The 15884-nt window shown below is 40.4% G+C and overlaps 1 protein-coding gene across 3 annotated transcripts in view; it reads left to right on the top strand.

Moving 5' to 3' along the window:
• atp2b1a (ATPase plasma membrane Ca2+ transporting 1a) overlaps positions 1-15884 on the top strand; it is a 103801-nt gene that overhangs the window by 34770 nt on the left and 53147 nt on the right. For all 3 annotated transcript variants that reach the window (XM_084050090.1, XM_084050089.1, XM_084050091.1), the window contains exons 3-5: positions 7119-7316; positions 9172-9429; positions 10161-10286. In XM_084050090.1, the coding sequence (XP_083906216.1) occupies positions 7119-7316; positions 9172-9429; positions 10161-10286 (582 nt within the window). The remainder of the gene's footprint in view (positions 1-7118; positions 7317-9171; positions 9430-10160; positions 10287-15884) is intronic.

Genomic DNA, 15884 nt, shown 5'->3' with positions numbered 1-15884 from the left:
ATACAGGATACACAATAAACGCGTGAAATTGGAAGTGATGAAATAAATAAACGAGCAGACAAAATTGCTGCCGGATGGAATTGAAGCTGATGAAATGATCTTTGTTGGGTTCTCTTCCCCTGATTGGTTGAAATTGGTATCCCGCCGTAAAATGGGTTTTGTATTTACTAAAGAGCTGGAGAAATGTGGAGACCCCTGTTTCTTAACCCATTAAGACCTGGAACTGTGTCATTTTTAGATTTGAGCTAAAAAGCATTATTTTACACTTTGGGCTATTCAAAAATAGCAGATCTACAAGCTCAAAGCGAACATTTTTAACTCAAATCTTTGCTTCTGGGGGGTCCCTGGAACAAAATATTTTGATGGGGGTCCGCGGCCAAATACATATCATTTTGGGGGTCCTTGACATGAAAAAGATTGAACACCACTGATATAGAAACATACGTTTTTCAGAAAACTGTTGAGATTTAGGAGACATGTAGAATCGGCTTCAGGTCTCAATGGGTTAACGATCCATCCATTGCAAGGGACCTACAGTACTGTACCTACAATATATAGACCAACGACTCCTGTCCCCGTGTGCAGGTATCTAGGCCCAGGGGGTCTTCAATGCCTTTCAGGCCAAGGATCCCTCTTTGGGGGGCGGGGGGGGTAGAGGGAGAGAGAGGACCCCCACTACATTTATACATTGTATAAAATTCAACTTTTTCATTGATTGCATAGATTGCCTCATAGACTAGTGTCGCATTGTGTTGGATTTACCGTTAACCCATTGAGACCTGAAGCCGATTCTACATGTCTCCTAAATCCCAACGGTATTCTGAAAAACGTACGTTTCTATATCAGTGGTGCTCAATCTTTTTCATGTCAAGGACCCCCAAAATGATACGTATTTGGCCGCGGACTCCCATCAAAATATGTTGTTCAGAAACCCCAACCAAAGCAGGCTTGTCCAGGAACTGAATATATCAAAGGAAATGCGAGTGGCTCTGAAATCGACCGACTCCCACAACTTTCTTACGATAATAATCACGTAAAACAGGTTGAAACACCTCTTGACCACAAAGCCACATTTCTCAAGCTTCCATATTCAACCACGAGCTAGTAGCTACCTACAGGCAGGAAGCCCCAGAAACGAGTTTTGGTTTCGGGTACCTTTCAAATCGACCCACTTCTCTCCTCCTCTCAGCCACTGAAACCCCTGGGGAGTTCCCCAAGGGGTCTATATTGGGTTCACTAGTATTCTACATCAAATCTCATCCCAAATTAGCCGATCTACAAGCTCACAACGCTGAGCTAATTTCGCCAAATGTTTGCCTCAGAACAGGGTTCAAGTAGTGTTGTTGTCATATTGTGAATGTTTATTTTCTGAACCCTTTAAGACCTGGAACTGTGTCATTTTTAGATTTGAGCTAAAAAGCATTATTTTACACTTTGGGCTATTCAAAAATAGCAGATATACAAGCTCATAGCGCGGCACCGAGTGCCGCGCTACGAGCTTGTAGATCTGCTATTTTTGAAAAATCGTGAAAATGTGTGCAAAACTTTGAATATATATATTTTTAAAGCAAACATTTTTAACTCAAATCTTTGCTTCTGGGGGGTCCCTGGAACGAAATATTTTGATGGGGGTCCGCGGCCAAATACATATAATTTTGGGGGTCCTTGACATGAAAAAGTTTGAGAACCACTGATATAGAAACATACAATTTTCAGAATACTGTTGAGATTTAGGAGACACGTAGAATCGGCTTCAGGTCTCAATGGGTTAATCTTTCACTGGTATATTCTTCCACAATAATTCCACCAAAATAAAATGTTGTGACAACTTCTAACCACTACTTGTAGTCGTGAGTGTATGTATGCCCCCTCCCTGCCCTGTACCGGAAATGTATTTATTTATTTATGTATTTTAAAATTAGGCTGGTTTCTGCCAGCGTTGTTGTTGTGTTCCAATCTTCCAAAACATCCTCGGTGAGGAATGTCTGCCTGAAAGTGCTGCCTGTTTTGACAAATAAATTGGCAGAGTGTAGTTAAACCCATTTCAATCAAGGAAAGCATGTCATTTCATTGGTCAAAAATAGCAGATATACAAGCTTATAGCACGTCACTTCGCGCATCTGCTATTTTTTTTTTCTTGAACATTTTTGCAAATCTTTGAATATACTGTATATATTTTTTAAAGCAACATTTTTTTACTCAAGTCTTTGCTTCTGGTGGTCCCTGGAGCAAAAATATTTTGAGATGGTGGGGTCAGTGAACACATTTTGGGGGTCCTTGACATGAAAAGTTTTGAACCACCACTGATGAAGTTTTTCTGAAAACTGTTGATTTAGAAGACATTTGTAGAACGGGCCTCAGGTCTTAACCCATTGAGACCCCATCAAAATATTTTGTTCCAGGGACCCCCCAGAAGCAAAGATTTGAGTTAAAAATGTTCGCTTTAAAAGAATATGTATTCAAAGATGTTCACACATTTTCACGATTTTTCAAAAATAGCAGATCTACAAGCTCGTAGCGCGGCACTCGGTGCCGCGCTACGAGCTTGTAGATCTGCTATTTTTGAATAGCCCAAAGTGTAAAATCATGCTTTTTTTTTTTTAGCTCAAATCAAAAAGTGACACAGATGCGTTCCAGGTCTTAAAGGGTTAATGGGTTAAGAAGACTGTAAAACTTTGTGTTGTCAATCAGCATATCTCTAGAGCCGTGGCAATGGTCTTTTTTCTCGGTGTTGACACGTGAAAGCGCGCCGTTCCCCCCTCGCGTCTCCCATCTCCACTGTAATTGCCAATTGGTTTCCGTGACCTCCGCCATCGGCTCTCTGGTCGCTTGACAGCTTCTCTCAGCACAGAGACGAGGGGTAGGGTGGTGGTGGTGGGGGGGGGGGGGGCGGCTAGATAATGGTCTTCCCAGCAGGTGAGAGCGGGACATGTCTCCTTTTCTCTCTGTCTCTGCTCTCACCTGACCTCCTGTGTATGTGTGTGTCTTCAGCCATTCCCTGTTCCATTTCCCCAAATGAACCACTTAAGCCTTATCTATTTTAGATAATATTATAGCCGCTTTATTATTATTTTTTTATATTATAGCCGATCTAGATCTTTTTTGTTTTTTATTGAAAAAGGTCTCTGGACACTTTAACCCATTGAGGCCTGAAGCCGATTCTACATGTCTCCTAAATCTCAACAGTATTCTGAAAAACGTATGTTTCTATATCAGTGGTGCTCAATCTTTTTCATGTCAAGGACCCCCAAAATGATATGTATTTGGCCGCGGACCCCCATCAGAATATCTTGTTCCAGGGACCCCCCCAGAAGCAACGATTTGAGTAAAAAAATGTTCGCTTTAAAAATATATATATTCAAAGATTTGCACACATTTTCACGATTTTTCAAAAATAGCAGATGTACAAGCTCGTAGCGCGGCACTCGGTGCCGCGCTATGAGCTTGTAGATCTGCTATTTTTGAATAGCCCAAAGTGTAAAATAATGCTTTTTAGCTCAAATCTAAAAAATGACACAGTTCCAGGTCTTAATGGGTTAATTACAAGGACAGGTGCGTTCGAGGAAACACACTTTTAGCAGCACACCTTGTGTCTTCACTCACAAGCAAATCGTCTGTCGGGTGTAAACATCATATGTCCCAAAACAATAACATTGTTCTGCACTAAACACATTGGCTTGTAAGTGAAGACATTATTTTATACATTATTATTTTAAAATAAAGTAATGATAATAATAATACTATATATCGTCTCTGTCGGGTAAAAACGTACCTTTCAGGACTCAAATCAAATATTTGCAGATCTACAAGCTCGAAACTCGGCGCTGCGTCTCAAGCTTGCTGATCTGCTACTCTTGATACTTTTATGTGTGACGCTGACTCAGTGGTGGAAAGTAACTAAGTACATTTACTTAAGTACTGTACTTAAGTAGAATTTTGAGGTATTTTCACTTTACCTGAGTATTTCCAATTTCCAATACGTTTACTTCTACTCCACTACATCTCAGAGGCAAATATTGTACTTTTACTCCACTACAATTATTTGAAAACTTTAGTCACTAATTACTTTGCAGATATAAATGATTATACTATGAAACATACATTAACCACTTTAGCCCTATTTTATACCTAGACTATTTGAAAATAGCCGATCTACAAGCTCACAACGCGTCGCATCGCGACGCGTTGTGAGCTTGTAGATCTGCTATTTTCAAATATTTAGTACTTTTACTTTTGGTGGTTTAAGTATATTTTGATTCCAATACTTTAGTACTTTTACTCAAGTACATTTTGAATTCCGGACTTTCACTTGTAACAGAGTATTGTTATAGTGCAGTATTGGTACTTTCACTTAAGTAAAGAATTTGAGTACTTTTTCCACCACTGGATGCTGTACACAAAAAGTTGGAGATACGGACATGAGAGGTTTCTCCCCTACAGCAACGATAGATATTTTCGCCCATTTAATCCATTGCCCAAAATAGGAACACCAGGTTGAATGTAGTAAAGAGACAAAGCTGCCCCCCTGCCATTGAGTACAAGCTCTCTCCAGCCTCCAGTAGCGCCCCCCCCCCCCCCCACCCCACACACACACACGTGCCTGTCCGCAGCAGTTTCACACGTGCACTCTCCTCCCCTAGGCCCCCATTTCTGGTCCGTGTCCCCTCTGCCGCTTGCCTCTGCGCGCACACACACACACACACACACACACACACACACACACACACACACACACACACACACACACACACACACACACACACACACACACACACACACACACACACACACACACACACACACACACACACACACACACACACGCGGTCCATTGGCATGAATAGGAATGAAAAGCTGTTGCGCATCGTCAAATGTGTGAAGGCACGTTTGAATGTACTGCCTTGAATGCAGAGGCATTTGAATGAGCCAGTGCAGAATGTGCTCTCTCTCTGTCTCGCTTCTCTCTCTCCCTCTCTCTCTCTCCCTCTCCCTCTCCCTCTCTCTCTCTCTCTCTCTCTCTCTCTCCATACACATGGATGAGCGGGTCCCCAGGCAGGAATGTGTGAATGACGGTATAACGGCGTCTAAATGTGAGGCCGCATCTCCATATGATTGGCCACCTCTTCCCCGTGAAAATTACCTTTAATCGTCAAACCTTTATCGGCACATATTCCTCTTTAACCACATGAACCCCCAGCCTCCCTATTCTGGAGGCTATTGCTCGGTGAAAACAACAGATCTACGAGCTCGTTGTCGATCGGTTTATTTGCAGCAAAGACATTTGGTGTTGGCGCATCATAAATAGCCGATCTACAAGCAAGTCTTTTCTATATATTTTTATATATCGGTGAGCAACAACACAAATGCGCAGCCAAGTATAAATCGTTATTATTAGGAGGTCAGAAATGTCCGCCTCTGTCTACAGTGGTCGCGTGTGAAGTATTATGATTGATTGATTGATTTTTTATTTTCGTGTCCTGCACACAAAGTGGGTTTATAAGCCGGCACTTTACGAGTGCGGCGTGTTTTGCCGTCACATAATAACACATTCCATTACAGCTCAGAATCATACAGTGTTCTGTCTCCTCTCCTAAAGCTTGACATAATGATTTGCCAGAAGGAACAAGAAGCTCCTTTCCTGAAACATATCTCAAGTCCGAATTCAAACTCAAGGAAATCGACACAAATGGAAGACATTTTTTACGAACAAATGCCTCTCTTATATCATCATATTTTAGGGCAATAAAACAAAACAAAAAATCACCAAGTTCACAAAACAGACTGCGTCTCTCTTCCTCTGGAGTGGCATAATTAACCCATTTAGACCTGGATCGCATCTGTGTCACTTTAGGTGTCTTTGGCTATTCAAAAATAGCAGATCTACAAGCTCATAGCGCGGCTGTAGTTCTGCTATTTTTGAAAAATCATGAAAACATTTTTTTTTTTTTTTTTTTTTCAAAAAACTGTTAGGATTTAGAAAATGCTTAGAAGCGGCCTCAGGTCTTAATGGGTTAAACCTGCCAGTCTCTAGAGCTAATGGTAACGTTATATATGGTTAGTGTTGCCCTGCTCACGGGCTGAAATGCTGATGAGCTTTGGGCATGTTGTTTGTTCTAGGAGCCCAGTGACAGGCTCGCTGACCTTTTTGGTCGGAGGCCATTTTATGAAACAAAGTCCACACCTCCCCACCCCCCACACACACACCCCTCATCCCCCCACCCTTCACACTTCTAGACCAGTGGTTCTCAAACTTAAAGTCAAGGACCCCCCCAAAATTGATATGTATTTGGCTGAAAATGTGTTGTGCAAGGCAGGGGACCCCAAGAAGAGAATACTTAAAAAAATCACAATTGTCCAAACATTTTCGATAATTTTTCCAAAAATAGCAGATAAGTGACACGCTGCGAGCTTGTACATCTGCTGTTTTTTTAATAGCCAGCGTATAAATGGATAACGTGGTTAAAATGAGTGTGATGCTATATTAACTACTTTTGCTGGGGACCCCCTGGAACCCCCTCCAAGGACCCCCGCCGGGGGTCCCCGGACCAATGGTCTACACACACACGACTGCCATCCCGACAGCACTCCAAGTGTTTAACCCATTGAGACCTGAAGCCGATTCTACATGTCTCCTAAATCTCAACAGTATTCTGAAAAAACGTATGTTTCTATATCAATGGTGCTCAAACTCGTGTGTCAAGGACCCCCAAGATGATATGTATTTGGCCGCGGACCCCCATCAAAATATTTTGTTCCAGGGACCCCCCCAGAAGCAAAGATTTGAGTTAAAAGTGTTCACTTTAAAAATTCTTCAAAGATTTGCACGCATTTTCACGATTTTTCAAAAATAGCAGATCTACAAGCTCGTAGCGCGGCACTCGGTGCCGCGCTATGAGCTTGTAGATCTGCTATTTTTGAATAGCCCAAAGTGTAAAATAATGCTTTTTTAGCTCAAATCTAAAAATGACACCGTTCCAGGTCTTAATGGGTTAATAAGTGTCTGAGATCAAAGGTGTAATTTGCAGTGAAACATTAAGATGCCAGGATGAAGCAAGAAGAATGCCAACACGTTGATTAATAAATGTCGTTCTGTCCCTCTCTGCTTCCTCCTCCTCCAGGTCTAAGCGGGCAGCCCGCAGACATCGAGAAGCGGAAAGCGGTGTACGGGGAGAATCTAATACCTCCGAAGAAGCCAAAGACGTTTCTCCAGTTAGTGTGGGAGGCGCTCCAAGACGTGACGCTGATTATCCTCGAGGTGGCAGCCATAGTTTCCTTAGGCCTTTCTTTTTATAAACCTCCAGATGCCGAAAGAGAAAGTAAGCAAACCCCACCTGTTGTTGTTATGTCTTTATGTCATTGATGTTGTCGATCTGCTGTTGTTTTTCGTTGGCCCTACCACCCAGTGGTGGAAAAAGTACTCAAATTCTTTACTTAGGTAAAAGTACCAATACTGCAATACAGAAATACTCTGTTACAAGTAAAAGTCCAGAATTAAAAATGTACTTGAGTAAAAGTACAAAAGTATTGGCATCAAAATGTACTTAAAGTACCAAAAGTAAAAGTACCAAATATTTGAAAATAGCAGATCTACAAGCTCACAACGCGTCGCGCTGCAACGCGTTGTGAGCTTGTAGATCTGCTATTTTCAAATAGCCTATGTATAAAATAGGGTTAAAGTGGTTAATGTATGTTTCATTATATCATAGTTTATATCTGAAAAGTAACTAGTAACTAAAGTTTTCAAGTAAATGTACTGGAGTAAAAGTACAATATTTGCCTCTGAGATGTAGTGGAGTAGAAGTAAAAGTATTGGAAATACTCAAGTAAAGTACAAATACCTCAAAATTGTACTTAAGTACAGTACTTAAGTAAATGTACTTAATTACTTTCCACCACTGCCTACCACCCAAAGATCTTCAAAAATAGTTTCTCATTTGAAAACACCCGCATAGTTCGATTTTTTCACAACAATGAAATGTAATCACAATCACTTTGTGTGTTTTGATGGTGGCAGATGTTTCGTTACCTAGCAACAAGAAAAGCCTGGCAACGGCCTAATGCCGAGAGTGTCTATAGGGGGGCGGGACTTCCGTCGTATGTATTTCCCACGGAAACTATCTTTTTCAACCAATCACAAAACTTGTTTCATTTCACGGAGAATGGAAACGGATTTAGGCTGTAAAGCGTCATTTTCTCGGGGCGTTACTTCCGCCAAATTCCGGTACTTTCCGTTTAGACACCCAACCGGCTAGGTGTTGCCCAGGTTGCCTCCATTGAACACGATTGGCCGTGTTTCACGAGTGGGAAGCTGGCAGGGGAGAGTGACCTCTCTCTATTTGCACTACACTTGTGACAGTGATAGTATAAAACAGTCGTGCATCATCGACTGAAGCATTCAAAATATAAATATTACTGTGAATGAAATCATCATTATAAATGACGTGATATCGGAATAGCATAGACTGGCATACTCGCCGATACCGATGCCAGTATTTTAGGCGTTATCGGCAGCTTTTCCGATACTGGTATTCGTATCGGAACAACTCTAGTGGTGACATAACAGCTAAAATGGTGGTGTGTGTGAATATGGCAGTGGTGGAAAGTAATTAAGTACATTTACTTAAGTACTGTACTTAAGTCCAATTTTGAGGCATTTGTACTTTACTTGAGTATCTCCAATTTCCAATACTTTTACTTCTACTCTACATCTCAGAGGCAAATATTGTACTTTTACTCCAGTACATTTACTTGAAAACTTTAGTTACTAGTTACTTTTCAGATATAAATTATGATATAATGAAACATACATTAACCACTTTAAACCTATTTTATATATAGGCTATTTTCAAATATTTAGTACTTTTACTTTTGGTACTTTAAGTACATTTTGATGCCAATACTTTTGTACTTTTACTCAAGTACATTTTTAATTCTGGACTTTTACTTGTAACAGAGTATTTTTATATTGCAGTATTGGTACTTTTACTTAAGTAAATCATTTGAGTACTTTTTCCACCACAGCATTTTAGGCAGTATCGGCAGCTTTTCCGATAACTGGTATTCGTATCGGAACAACTCTAACCCCGGAGTGGTGACGTAACAGCTAAGATGGTGGTGTGTGTGTGAATATGTCCCCAACGCTTTTTTTTAACTCTGTGCTTTTTTCCGCAGACTGTGGAAAGGCGGCCGGCGGCGTGGAGGACGAGGGCGAGTCGGAGGCGGGCTGGATCGAGGGCGCCGCCATCCTCCTCTCGGTGGTGTGCGTGGTGCTGGTGACGGCCTTCAACGACTGGAGCAAAGAGAAGCAGTTCCGCGGCCTCCAGAGCCGCATCGAGCAGGAGCAGAAGTTCACCGTCGTCCGCGGCGGACAAGTCATCCAGATACCCGTCGCCGAGATCGTGGTCGGCGACATTGCACAAGTTAAATATGGTGAGCGCAGCGTCGGTCGAAAAGGATGCACTCTGTCGCTTTAACCACGTTAAACCCTATACTTTGGTTGCGCTCGAGTCCCTCTAGGATCTATACTGGCGTGTTTTCTGTTTTCCGCTCTACATTCACCCATTGAGACCTGAAGCCGATTCTACATGTCTCCTAAATCCCAACAGTTTTCTGAAAAACGTATGTTTCTATATCAGCGGTGCTCAAACTTTTTCATGTCAAGGACCCCCAAAATGATATGTATTTGGCCACGGACCCCCATCAAAATATTTTGTTCCAGGGACCCCCCAGAAGCAAAGATTTGAGTTAAAAATGTTCGCTTTAAAAATATATATATTTCAAAGATTTGCACACATTTTCACGATTTTTCAAAAATAGCAGATATACAAGCTCGTAGCGCGGCACTCGGTGCCGCGCTATGAGCTTGTAGATCTGCTATTTTTGAATAGCCCAAAGTGTAAAATAATGCTTTTTAGCTCAAATCTAAAATTGACACAGTTCCGGGTCTTAATGGGTTAAATGTGTTCGTAGAAAATCGACGATCTGCATGCTTGTAGATGTGCTATTTTCTGTTAAAAGTTTTCCCCAGAATACGGACGCTAGGGTTTAATTAGTTACTTTCAACCTGGCGTCCTTGTTTGGAGATTTGGTGCGGGGTGAAAAAAAAGTCCAAGTCTAGAGGGTTTTAAGTGGTTAACACTGATGACATGGTGTTTTTCCAGGTGACCTCCTACCTACCGACGGCGTCCTCATCCAAGGGAACGATCTAAAGATAGACGAGAGCTCTCTCACGGGGGAATCGGACCACGTCAAGAAGACCCAGGAGAAAGACCCCATGCTGCTGTCGGGTGAGTCATCATAGTTGACAGTATTGTTGTTGTCATAGATATATAGTTATTATCATAGGCCTAGGCCTGTTACAAATGTTACATAATCGCCTAATCGTAATTATTTTTAGATAGTCACAATTATTTTAAGTTTCGATCTCTCAGAAATGTATTGAAACCGCCGTGGTTTGTCGTTGCTAACCTGGCAACATAATTAATTTCCACCTCTCACAACGTTCCCCAGGTGCTGTGCATTCTGACATCATGTACGCCTCTAACTAGACACCTTAACCCATTAAGATCTGAAGCGATTCTTTAAAAAAAAAATCTAAATCATAACAGTTTTTGGAAAAAAAATCTAAATTATTTTTTTTCAAGATTTTTCAAAAATAGCAGATCTACAAGCTCTTAGCGCGGCACTCGGTGCCGCGCTATGAGCTTGTAGATCTGCTATTTTTGAATAGCCAAAGACATCTAAAGTGACACAGATGCGTTCCAGGTATCAATGGGTTAATCTATATTCATCGCTCTCTCTTTCTCTCTCACTCTGTGTCTCTGTCTCTCTCTGTCTGTATCTCTGTCTCTCTCTATCTCTCTACAGCTGCAACTATTGATTTACAAAAATATTATTCTATCGAATCCGGTTTCGATTAAGCGAATGATGGAGAAGCCGCGTTTTGTTTAAAAATGTTTCTTACACGTATCAATGGATCGACAGGAAACAAAATTCTAATTGAGTTTTTATATACAGTAATCGACCAAACCGATCAGTCTTAATTAACCGCTTAAGCCCTATTTTATACTACTAAGGAAAATAGCCGATCGACAAGCTCACAATGCATAGTTGGTGGATCGGCATTTTTTTTGGCGACGTTTTGCTACTGTAGTCAAGAACATTGTTCTTTGTTGACAGACTGGACATGAGGTATATTCTCGTGTTGATTCAGTGTTCATTTCGTCGACTAAAACTATGATGAAAAATGTTCTTCGGCCACCTTTTTTTCACTGAAGAAAACTAAACAAAAACTAAGCTATGATGACAAACTATGACTAAATGTACTGACAATTTCGTCAACACATATAAACTAGGCTAAAATGTCAGGGAGGAACTAGTGGAGAAGAGATCCTGTAGAAGTAAGACAAGTCATTTTAAGCGTGGTTGCGCGGAGGTGTCGCGCTCCGAAAACAGCCGATCTACAAGCTTGTAGAAACGGCTAAGTATAAATCGTCCATTACGACGTCATCACAGCCCGCCAAAATAACATGTTGTCGTTAACCCATTAAGACCTGGAACTGTGTCATTTTTAGATTTGAGCTAAAAAGCATTATTTTACACTTTGGGCTATTCAAAAATAGCAGATATACAAGCTCATAGCGCGGCACCGAGTGCCGCGCTACGAGCTTGTATATCTGCTATTTTTGAAAAATCTTGAAAATGTGTGAAAATCTTTGAATATATACATTTTTAAAGCGAACATTTTTAACTCAAATCTTTGCTTCTGGGGGTCCCTGGAACAATATATTTTGATGGGGGTCCGCGGCCAAATACATATCATTTTGGGGGTCCTTGACATTAAAAAGATTGAGCACCACTGATATAGAAACATACGTTTTCATAAAACTGTTGAGATTTAGGAGACATGTAGAACCGGCTTCAGGTCTCAATGGGTTAAGTCGACTAAAAACATTTCAGGTGACTAAAACATATGACTAAAACTTTATATACAGTATTCACTGCACACTCCGCAGATATCTAGGGCTCAGTATTTTGATTTTCATTTTTCACCTCCGCTGTGTTTCATCCTCTCTGCTGTTGCTATGACGCCTGAATTTGTCCTCCTGCGGGGATCAATAAAGGTTTATCTGGCCTCGTCTTATCTCATCTTATAGCTACTATACTTATGAGGACCAGACGTCCCCACAAGTATAGTAGAATGTGATAAATAGACGATGTCAAGCATTTGACTCGCAAGAACAAATGGTTGTTTTGTGGTTGAAAAAAAATCTATCTTATAGGTCAGGTTTAGGGGTTGGAATTAGAGTTAAACATGATTTATATGATTTATGTGTGCCATATTTTTCGGCTTTAGTCTACATTTTCTTTAACCCATTAAGACCTGGAACTGTGTCATTTTTAGATTTGAGCTAAAAAGCATTATTTTACACTTTGGGCTATTCAAAAATAGCAGATATACAAGCTCATAGCGCGGCACCGAGTGCCGCGCTACGAGCTTGTAGATCTGCTATTTTTGAAAAATCGTGAAAATGTGTGCAAATCTTTGAATATATATATATATTTTAAAGCAAACATTTTTAACTGAAATCTTTGCTTCTGGGGGGTCCCTGGAACAACATATTTTGATGGGGGTCCGCGGCCAAATACATATCATTTTGGGGGTCCTTGACATGAAAAATATTGAGCACCACTGATATAGAAACATTAGTTTTTTCAGAAAACTGTTGAGATTTAGGAGACATGTAGAATCGGCTTCAGGTCTCAATGGGTTAAATGGCGTTCATAAACTCGATGTCCTAAAACGTCGATGTCCCCACAAGCATAGTATAGAAACCTTTGTGTGTGTGTGTGTGTGGGGTGAGCGTTCCTGCTTTGTTTTGTCTCCAATCCTGTTTTTATGAAAGCCAATTGATCCTTTGATCAAACGGATTTCCTCTCCTATCCACTGCTCCCCTCTCTCAGAGGACCTGGGAGGAGGGGAGAGGAGAGAGAGAGAGAGAGAGAGAGAGAGAGAGAGAGAGGGGAGGAGAGGAGAGCTTTGTTTGTTTCACCTCCCTGGCTTTCTGCTGGCGCACCTCCCAACAGGGAGACATCACTCTGTGTCTCTGTGTGTACTGTATGCGTCTGTGTGTTTGTGCGTGCATGTATACATCTGTGTGTGTGTGTGTACCTGTGTCTGTCTGCATTTGCGTGTGTGTGTGTGCGTGTGTGTGTGTGTGTCATGCAGTGGTGGAAAGTAATTAAGTACATTTACTTAAGTACCGTACTTAAGTCCAATTTTGAGGTATTTGTACTTTACTTGAGTATCTCCAATTTCCAATACTTTTACTTCTACTCCACTACATCTCAGAGGCAAATATTGTACTTTTACTCCAGTACATTTACTTGAAAACTTTAGTTACTAGTTACTTTTCAGATATAAACTATGATATAATGAAACATACATTAACCACTTTAACCCTATTTTATACATAGGCTATTTTCAAATATTTAGTACTTTTACTTTTGGTACTTTAAGTACATTTTGATGCCAATACTTTTGTACTTTTACTCAAGTACATTTTTAATTCTGGACTTTTACTTGTAACAGAGTATTTTTTATATTGCAGTATTGGTACTTTTACTTAAGTAAATCATTTGAGTACTTTTTCCACCACTGTGTGTGTGTGTGTGTGTGTGTGTGTGTGTGTGTGTGTGTGTGTGTGCGTGTGCGTGTGCGTGTGCGTGCGTGTGTGTGTGTCATGGCAGCAGTATTGCTGTATCATCTCCCTGAGCTCTCACACCATCCTCCTCCACTCCCCTCATCCTTTCCTCCCTGAAGGATGGAGGGAGGAAAGAACAGCATCCTCTCATTAACTCATTCCCTGCCTAGAACGACTAAAACGACTTCTGTCCATAAGCCATGCCTGCCTAGAACGACTAAAACGACTTTTTAAAAAATAAAAAAATAAAAAAATATTTTTTTTTTATTAATTTTTTTTTTTAGATTTTTTTTTTTTTTTTTGACCCAAAGACCAAGGAGATATGATTTTTCGAAGATATAGACTCCCATCCACTTCCTTGTTAACTTAAAACTTAAAAATTCTGTATCTCGGCTCCTGAGTACTTTTTTTTTTTCAATGAAAAATATGGCAGTGTTCAAACGCGCCAGAAATAATTCTGGCAGTGAATGAGTTAAAGGCAGACATGGGAGTCTCCTGACCTCCCTGTATCTTCCCTCAGTCTCTCACCTCCTCGACCAGCTGTCACTTCCACGGCTCCTCCACGCCGATGGGGATGTTTGGCACAGATCCCAATACTGGTTTCCATTTGAACAAGCACATTCCAGTATTGATTGATTGATTTTATTGTTATGTTAAAGGGTCTACACCATGAATTTAAAAAAATAATAATAATATTTAATATCATATTGTTTTTGTCCCTCAAACGTTTTTCAAAAGGTTTGAGCCTCAGATATACTCATTCCAACTAACTTCTCTCTGGCTTATAAAGCACTTTCACCTGCAATACCACATTGTCCTGTTTGGCACGGGGCGCTATTGAGCCAGTTTATATGCATGTTATCTCCTGGTTCTGTGTGGAAAAAGTAAAAAAAAAAAAAAAAAAAAACTTAAAAAAAAACGGGAGGAATTGTTCCCTGACGTGACGTAGGCAGGGGGAACAAATCTGACGGACTGTTTTCAGACCAATTTACATACAAACCACAGATAGCCTATGAAAGCCTGCATGCTCGATGTCGGGTATTTGTTGGAACAGAAGAGAGGTGGGGGAGACCAAAAACACACAAAAATGAAGAAAACGTTAAAATTCATGGTGTAGACCCTTTAAAAAAATATAAATACAAGTACAATACATTCAATGAAATAACACGTCAAGGATAAGAAGACACAATGAAGTCAGAGATGTATTTCCATTGTGGTCCTCGGTCTTGTACAAACAGACAGAACGACAAGGAACAGACATTGATCCCTAAGCCCACTCTAAAAACTACAGTATAGCTTTTTAACGGCATAGATGCATGAATTAAACAGACAACCGCTCTAATCTCCAACACTATCTAAAAGCCATGATTTGAGCTTTTTAGTAGTTATGTATCGGCCAATATTTTCTATGTTTATTGCGGTCGGGTGGACACCTCAACCTTGCATGCCCATTTCACTGTCAGGAAGTGGAAAAATATGTATATAATAACTGTTCCAATGGAGTGTAATTATTATTGAGTCACAAGCTCACAACATTTAATGAAACCCACACACACTTTGCCACTTTCACTTGCAAGGTGTTTCTTGGTTTTTGGTTTACCTATGGTCCTAGATTACTATTTTTATGCGTTTGATGTATTACCTCGTGTTTACCTTACTTACTGTAAGTCACTCTGGATTAACCCATTAAGACCAGGAATGCATCTCTGTCGTTTTAAGATGTCTTTGGGCTATTCAAAAATAGCAGATATACAAGCTCGTAGCGCGGCACATGATACCGTGCTACGAGCTTGTAGATCTGCTATTTTTGAAAAAATCTTGAAAGTTTGTGCAAATCTTTTGAATATCTATAATTTTTAAAGCGAACATTATTAACTCAAATCTTTGCTTCTGGGGATTCTACAAATGTCTACAGTTTTTTTTGAAACTGTAGACATTTGTATATCAGTGGTTCTCAAACTTTTTCATGTCAAGGACTCCCAATATTTTGTAATAGGGACCTCCAGAAGATTTGAGTAAAAAATGTTCCCTTTAAAAATATATATTATATTCAACACTTTTGAATAGCCAAAGAAATCAAAAGTGACACAGACGCGTTCCCGGTCTTAACCCATTAAGACCTGGAACTGTCTCATTTTTAGATTTGAGCTAAAAAGCATTATTTTACACTTTAGGCTATTC

This window comes from Gymnoscopelus microlampas, assembly GCF_963454915.1.
Source record: "Gymnoscopelus microlampas genome assembly, chromosome: 23".
Classification (NCBI taxonomy): domain Eukaryota; kingdom Metazoa; phylum Chordata; class Actinopteri; order Myctophiformes; family Myctophidae; genus Gymnoscopelus; species Gymnoscopelus microlampas.
This window is presented reverse-complemented; position numbering and strand designations above follow the sequence as displayed.